The 8,144-nt window shown below is 35.7% G+C and overlaps 1 protein-coding gene across 2 annotated transcripts in view; it reads left to right on the top strand.

Annotated features, from left to right (window-relative positions):
- Positions 1-592: 592 nt before the first annotated feature.
- Positions 593-8,144, top strand: part of LOC118737952 (4-hydroxybutyrate coenzyme A transferase) — a 30,875-nt gene continuing 23,323 nt past the window's right edge. The window contains exons 1-2 of one of the 2 annotated variants that reach the window (XM_036468787.1): positions 593-685; positions 831-1,052. In XM_036468787.1, coding sequence (XP_036324680.1) covers positions 887-1,052 — 166 coding nt within the window. In that variant the 5' untranslated portion in view covers positions 593-685; positions 831-886. Of the gene's footprint in view, positions 769-830; positions 1,053-8,144 lie in introns of both variants that reach the window. The other variant, XM_036468788.1, reaches the window with a different exon arrangement.

Consider the following 8,144-nt stretch of genomic DNA (forward strand, 5'->3'; position numbering starts at 1 on the left):
TTTTCAACATCGATTTTTCCGATATCGATATTGTTCAGCCCGATATATCGCCATACCGATTTTACATGCCGAACATTCCTACATGATATTCGTCACTCGTACGTTTTCCCCGCATTTACGAAACCTTTACCTTTTTACAATAGAATAAACTTAGCAAATAGTAGCTCTGATCCAGTAATCCATGAACTTACAGGATTTTACACGAACTTGCAGGAAGTCGCAGGAAAAATGTTCCCGTACTCCAAAATCCTGCAAATGAGAGCGACTTTTGGAGAGTTGTGTAGAGAACGAAGTTGCAAGATTTTACCCGAACTTTTTCTTCATGAAAAGTGTCAAACAATCACTGGTTGACGTTTTTACAGGAAAAATGGTTTTTTGTTCCCGTACTTTTTGTTGTTACTCACTTTTTACTCTCACTTCAGAGAGTAATTTTGCTGTTTGACAGTTTTACAGGATTTGTCACGAAAAGTATTGGAACAGAGCTAGTATTGAATACCTACAGCTCAAACTGCGCAAACTTTGATTTTGCTTATATTTGGTTATACAAAATTGTGGCATCACCCATCATTTGACATTTGAGGAATATTTACAATCAGCAAGTCTCCACTTTCCGTCAGTGTTGTGTTGTTGCATTTTTCATACAGTTGAGTTCAATCCAGCGGTTGGGAGAAGGCTTTTTACTTCGGTGAGTTTTGGTTACGTTGTCAATACAATTAAAAATTTGAACAAAATCGCCAATTGTACTTAATAATATTTAGAACAATACGGGTGATTTTTTTTATGCTTACCCCTAAAACAAAAATAAGCAGTGACCTCTGAACTATTCGTAGGTTCTTTTTTCGGCATCGGGGGAAAAATATTTCGGGCGTTAAAAAGCAAAATAAATATGGCTATGATGATTGGAAAGCAACTCAACCGCTTGTCTGGACCATGCAAGATCGCTCCAGCGATGGTTAATCACTACTTCACCAGCACCAAAGAAATCACACATCCATTACAAAGGAAGCCAAATATTGTAAGTGAGGAGGAAGCAGTGGCCTGTATAAAATCGGGTAAGTCTCGTGCATATGAATTAAATATATTTATGTACATATCTGCAAATTCGGCAAATACGCATGTAGTATTTGGAGCTTAAGTAGTTCGGGGTTTCGGGTGCCTACTGGAGCGACCGGTACTCTGGCCGATGACTGGATATTATGTAACTCAAACAATTGCTGACCCTTCTCGTGCAGGCATCAAAACTAGGACAGCAAAATGCTGTGAAAGCAAATATTTGTGTGCACATATACATATGTATGCTTTTACATACGTATATAGTATAGAGGAAAGGTCATCTTATAAATAATGCACATTAAGTGGAAACGTAATTGAAAACAAAAAGAAAAAACGCCCGGTGAAATTATAATTTTTTTGAGCGCTGTATCTACATTTATAGATACATATGTATGTATGTATGTAGCTATTTTGTGTAAGTTCATACCAACGAATACTAAAATTAGAAGCTCAGAAGAAGTAAGGCCAATTATCATACATATATTCCAGACGTATGCATTCATATACACATTCCTAAATAATGTCAGTTATCAATGTCCATAACAACTCGCCTTTGGTCTCCTTACGATTTCACAGCTATGTATATGCTACATGAAATCGTATGATTTAGTTTCTTTCCTCGAAAGCGTGTTTCAGCAATATGTCAAATAAGTCAAATTCTACAATTAAATTTGAATTAGAATCTAAGAGCTGCTGACTATTGATGGAAATATGTTTTCTTTAATAGTTTCATTAATCCATTGTTTATAAATAATGTTCTCAGTGCTTGACTACAGGCTAAATAATGCCAGTTATCAATGCCCATAACAATGCGCCCTTTGGACTCCTTAGATTTCACAGCTATGTGCCACATAAAGTCGTATGATCTAATTTCTTTCCTCGAAAGCGTGTTTCAGCAATATGTCAAATAAGTCACATTCTACAATTAAATTTTAATTAAAATCTAAGAGCTACTGGCTATTGATGAAAATATGTTTTCTTTAATAGTTTCATTAATCCATTGTTTATTAATAATGTTATCAGTGCCTGACTACAAGCTAGATGGCAGAATATGTATTCATTCACTCTTCGAATACATAATTCGGTACATAAATGTATTTGTAGGTATATGTAAAATGTTGTGTTTTGTTGTTTGACGATTGCTTTTTATTTGTCCGTGATAATTATGTTGCGATTTCATTATAATGCATACAATGTAGGGTAGAGGAAAGATGCGACTAATCGCTTACAACGATAAGGATAGTTTTGTAACTAAAACAAAAATAGTCAAACTGCAAGCATTGTAATTGTAATTAAAATGGTTCAAGTGTAGTGCTGGTAGGTTATATGTATCAGATCTTTGTTTTTGTTTTGTAATATAAAAGGGTGGTTTTACCTGTTTCTCAAAACACCGCACTACTGACAGCAACTGGATGCCTTCTGATGTCGCCTGAGCACCACCTACACGACGAGGCGAAATTGCTCCCGATCAAGGAGCATAATACAGTGCTCTGCAAGCAGCTCCCAATAAGGAGCCCTCGCCCAGGCACGTCAGGAGGCATCGCTACGAACTGACGGACGAAGTCCAGAGGTTCATTAAAACCGCTGGACCCGTCAGCATATCGACAGGCCCAGAACGGCATTCACAGGGTCCCGTCAGTCTCTAGTTATGTAGACTCCAGACCTGTAAATGCCGTTCTAGGCGCACAACAACCGGACATTGGCGAGACGGAGCTTCATCTGCCTCTGGCTCTGGCTCAGCAGGTTAAACTCATACCTGAACAGACTAAACGCCGATGTATCAAATAAGTGTCCGGCATGCGGAGAGACACCTCATGACTCGAAACATCTCTTTGTATGCCCGGAAAACCCAACAACCCTAACGCCTTTGTCCCCGTGGACCGACCCTATTGAGGCTACACGCTTCGTTTGGGCTTCCGTTAGTGGAACTTGACCACAACGACTGAGATATTAACCGATCTGGGCGGGGTTGTTGTAGCCGCTACAACAACAACCTGTTTCTCATGTGAAGAGCCACAAAAAGCATTTTTCACTTTTCGGAAACCCGTTTCAGAAATAAAAGTTGCAAGGATTGGCGGGAACTGAAAGACCGCAAATCGATTTCGAAGATATATTTCAACTTGTTCGTGCTGCACTAGCAATTTTTATTTTTGCTGCAAGTGCTTTCAAACGATTCGAGTGGTGCTGGTTGACCCCGTACGACATTTTCAGTTTTTGTTTGCCACATCAAATCGCTACCACCGACCATTTTTAGGAAAAATAAATTGCAGATGGAATGGGTCCAAGCCCTGGTCAAGTAACATCACAAAAAATATAGAAAAGGTTTTTTCTTAACAGCGGTCGTCCCTCGGCAGGCAATGGCAAACCTCCGAGTGTATTTCTGGCAGGAAAAACAGCTTCTCATAAAAATACAATCGCCGTTCGGAGTCGGCGTAAAACTGTAGGTCCCTCCCCTTTGTGTGACAACAACAACACTAACATATGTGTAAGCGCCAATCTATTATTATTATTATTATTACTCTCTCTATATATAAAACAAAAGTTTGCCTAAAGCAATTTGCTAAGCAAACGTAAGTAAATGAATATTTGCTAAGTTATTTTAAACTTAAAAATCAACCAAATAAATTTCATTAGGTCCACTCAGTATCAAAAAATTGTTACGAATTCTTACTACTACTTGCAAGTTTTTACTGGAAATGCGGTCAATAACCCAAAATATTTGCAAGATAGAGCGAATTCGAGAGCGTAACAACCCGAGAGAGCTGCAAATTCTTGCAAGTAAAAATTTTACTAGCATGAATTTGCACCAGTCAAAAAGTAAGGCTATGTTTCAAAATCAAATGTAAACAAACTGTTTAGGAGGATGATTTGATGAAACATAATTAGTGAAATGAAAATACGGATGAAAAACTTAAATCTATTTTATATTTTTTTTTGTTTATGACTATGGGAACTATTCCCAATTAAAAATAAAATTGCGCGCCAAAACTTAACCGTCGGTAAGTGTCAATATAAGTTGCAAATTTTTACTAGTTTTGTATTCAATAACTTTTCTGAACATTTTTCTTGCTCTCAACTTTACTCTCTATTTTTCTTTTATACTTTCGCTGCAAGTACTTACTGGAAAAGTTATTGAATGGACCTATGATTTTTATCAGCTGTTTTTCTTGCTAGCAAATAGGTGCGTTCGACAAGTCAAAAATTTGTAATAGTTTTGCCAAATTTTTACTGGATGGCGTTCGATAACGACAAAAAATTATCCAACACACAAAAATTGAGAGAGCAAGCGTTCATTATGATACAAGAGAAGCGTTCATTTTGTACTGGCAAAATTTTAGTCAGCAAAAATTATCCAACACGAAAACATATGATCACAAAACATATGGTTGCAATTTTTGTAAACAAACAAAATTGCATTTTCCGAGTTTTGGTATTTATATGCTTTTTGGCTGCCTGCTATGTGACTATGATAGCGCCAACTAGGTTTTACTTCTAGAAATGTTCCTGGCGAACATTGAACGTTCACTTTCCTTTTTTCTTCTATGGAGGCAACATGAATATCAGTTTGTTTACAAATAAAACATAAACAAAGTCAGCTGGTGTGTCTTCTTCTTCCGGTTTTTGCAAGTAATGGCTAATTACCTGTTCGTTTACTTTTTTGCTTTTTCATCTCTTTGGGAGAGAATTTTCGCTTACTCTCTTGATTTTGATTGTTGGCTGGTGTTGGCTAAATTAATTTATCGAACGCAACTAATGGTTGCTGGCAAAAATTTTTCCAGCAAGAGTTGCAACTTCCGCTCAAAATCTTTTGTCACTTTGCGCTCTCAATTTCCCCCCCTTTTGCAAGTTTTTGTTATAATTTTCAATAAATATCAGCTTGTCGAACAGACTAATTAATTTTCTGTGTGAACGGCCAAAATTGTAATGTTAAAGTGCTCTAGCAAATGAACTATATATATATGCATATCGTCGTTTAAAGTGCAAAACCGCGTAACAGCAAAATGCAAAACCGCGTATGTGAAGTTGTAGAAATTGTTTTCTAGAGCGTAAAAACACTCATATTTCAAAATGGTTCTCTTTTTAAAAAAGCAATCGCATTTCTGGCTAGTATATTTCAGGACGAATGGATAAAGACGGGCCAAGAGCTTGTGTGAGCAAATCCAATTTTTGGCAGCCAATGTCAGTTACGCGGTTTTGCAGAATGACGATACGCGGTTTTGCACTTTAAACGACGATATGTTTTATTACGTGTACCTACATATTTTATTTTCCCATCTGGACTTCGCTTCTTCTTAAACACCTTTATTTAAATACACACATACGTCAATACACCTATTTCAATGCGTATTTTAATTATAAAATGTATTTTATTTTAATTTATAATTACTCATAGTACTTATTTATTAAAAAATCAAACTTGCCAGTCATCGACGTTGTTGGCTTTTTCTATTTCGTTTATTTCAAAGATTAAAAAAATCATAAGACATAATAGGATGGCATACACGGTGCGTCTGACTCGCGAGTCATTTGTGTACGTGTTGACTCGCCTTCGACTTCCAGCAATCATTTCGGTGTAACTAACACATATTTTTTTCACAAATACATCCAAACCGACTCACGAGTCAGACGCGTTGTGTATGCCGCCTATGAAAACGTATTCTATTCCAAAACAAACGCACTTGCATAACCGATTGAGTGCATTCATACATATATTGTACCTACATTTGTATATTTATTGAACGGTATCAGTATCGGGTTTTTCGGTATTTATTTTTAATGTGAAGTAAATAATTACACATGTAAGTCCATATGTAAGTTTGTATGTACTTATAATATATATATTGAAATATTTGTAGCTAACGTTAGTATATTCGTGATAACAATTATGTATGATTGTGTGTTCATATTAGGGATGTTAATTTTTCGGCTTTTTCCGATACCGGGATTTCCGGGATGGCGTTGTCACAATCCCGGGATCCCGGTATTAGTCCCGGTATTTAGATATTACTTTTCAACAACTTGAATCGAAAAAACAACCTGAAAACTGAACTGAAACCTGAAAAAAAAAATTCACCCGAAAATTTGTCATCCGCCCATAGTAAAACCATGGAAACCAAGAGTGAAAAGTGAACCGGTTCGGGGAAAATTAAACTTATGATAAGGCTGAATAAATAAATGGGGTTTAAACCTACTTTTTTATTTAAAGTGGTGAGTTTTTTTCTCTGACCGCACGATTCATTTTGAAGGAATTTGCTATTTCAGAGATATGATTAATTCCAAAAATTGTTAAAAAAAATTCAATGCAATGTAACAAATGCAATAGAAAATTTCTTTAGAATTTAAAAAAATTTAAACTTTTTGGATCCACAAGGACGAATATGTAATTTTAAAGCTCGGAACACTTTGACGACAGCAAGCGACAAGCAGCATCTGCCAAATTTTAAATACACACGTTCTTACGGACACAATTATTTTGACGACAGCACGACATCTTGGCTGCAGGACTGCAATTGTCGACGTCGCCAAATTAAATCTATTTCTAATTTTGCCGGCGACAATGAGTAGATGTAGTGCTGCAAAATTAAATTGTCGCAAAATTAATCACATATTCTTGATTGTTCATGTTTTTCTTATTTACTTAAATAAAAATACGCAATTTGTGAAATAAATATACCAAAATGTCAAACTTTAAAATCAGCTGTTTGCTATGTCGCTGAGGTCTTCAAAATGTTTAAGAAGCTGGCTTCAAGGCGACATTTGTCGACAAAATGATGTCGCTGTCGTTACGTCGTGAAGTTGCAGTCGTCAAAGTGTTCCGAGCTTTAAGCTGAAAAAGTTAGAAGAACGAAATTCGAAGATGTTATTGAGTTTTTATATAAGCCCCTAACATATAATTTTTTCAAAAACAAATATTGCGGAATTTCAAGGATAAAATTTTAAAATGACATTTTCAATATTTGCCAGCCCTTCTGCACAAGAAACTTGAATCTGTTTAAATTCTTCAGGATTTCCTCATTAATTCTTCTCTAAGCACATTTCTATGAATTTTTTAAATCATTTTTAAATTACTAACGTCAGAGCGAAAAACTAAAAACGCAATTTTACTATATTTGGCCCAGGGGTTCGCGAGAATATTGATATTTGTGTTTAAAATTTACTATCGTGCGGTGTTATATGTATAATGAGCTGGACATTTATAAAAAAATTATTAATTACTAAATAAAAAAAGAAATATAGCCAATACTGGTCAAGAAAAGGAGTTTATATTATTGTCATCAGTGCAAATTACAGATCCCGAAAATCCCGGGATTACTTGGTAAGAATCCCGGGATTTTCGAGACCTTAAAAAGTCCGGGATCGCGGGATTGACATTCCTAGTTCATATGTACATACATACATTAGGGCGGGCCAATTTTTATGGGAGATTTTTGCGACTATGTGCGTATAGCACAGAAAGATTCTATGTGTAATTCTAAGCCAATTTGCCAAGGAAACTGTGGGTCTAAAATCAATTTAGAGTATGCCAAATTGCGAAAATAGGTTTCTTAACATTTTACTATGGTGTCGTGAAGAAGTGCGAAAAAAATTGACTCGCCCTAACATACATATGATTAGCTGCATGAATGGGCACACTTTTACTTTTGAGCTTTTATAGGCAGCATCCACGTTTCGTCTGACTCGCGAATCATTTATGTACGTGTTGACTCGCCTTCGACTACACACAATTGAATTATTCAGAGTCATTCCAGGAGTCATGTCGGTGTAACTAACACATATTTATTTTCACAAATATATCCAAACCGACTCGCGAGTCAGACGCATTGTGTATACCGCCTATTATTCTTTCTGACCTTAATTTCAAAAAAAGATAGACGTTTTTCAATCTTTCGGAATATACATAAAATTTTCACCTGCGTTTAACTTATTAGAAACGAATTTCAAAATGATATTGTTTGCAAATTACGTTTATTTTTTTATTTTTAATAAATCTCATTCCAAATATAATTCCATCTGTAACAGAAACCACAATAATAAAAGTTTCAAAGCTTGCAAAAGTTGCAAAAAAACTTAATCAAACTTCAAAAAATTGT

This window comes from Rhagoletis pomonella, unplaced genomic scaffold (genome assembly GCF_013731165.1).
Source record: "Rhagoletis pomonella isolate Grant_MI unplaced genomic scaffold, Rhpom_1.0 Rhpom_scaffold_00004, whole genome shotgun sequence".
Taxonomy (NCBI): Eukaryota; Metazoa; Arthropoda; class Insecta; order Diptera; family Tephritidae; genus Rhagoletis; species Rhagoletis pomonella.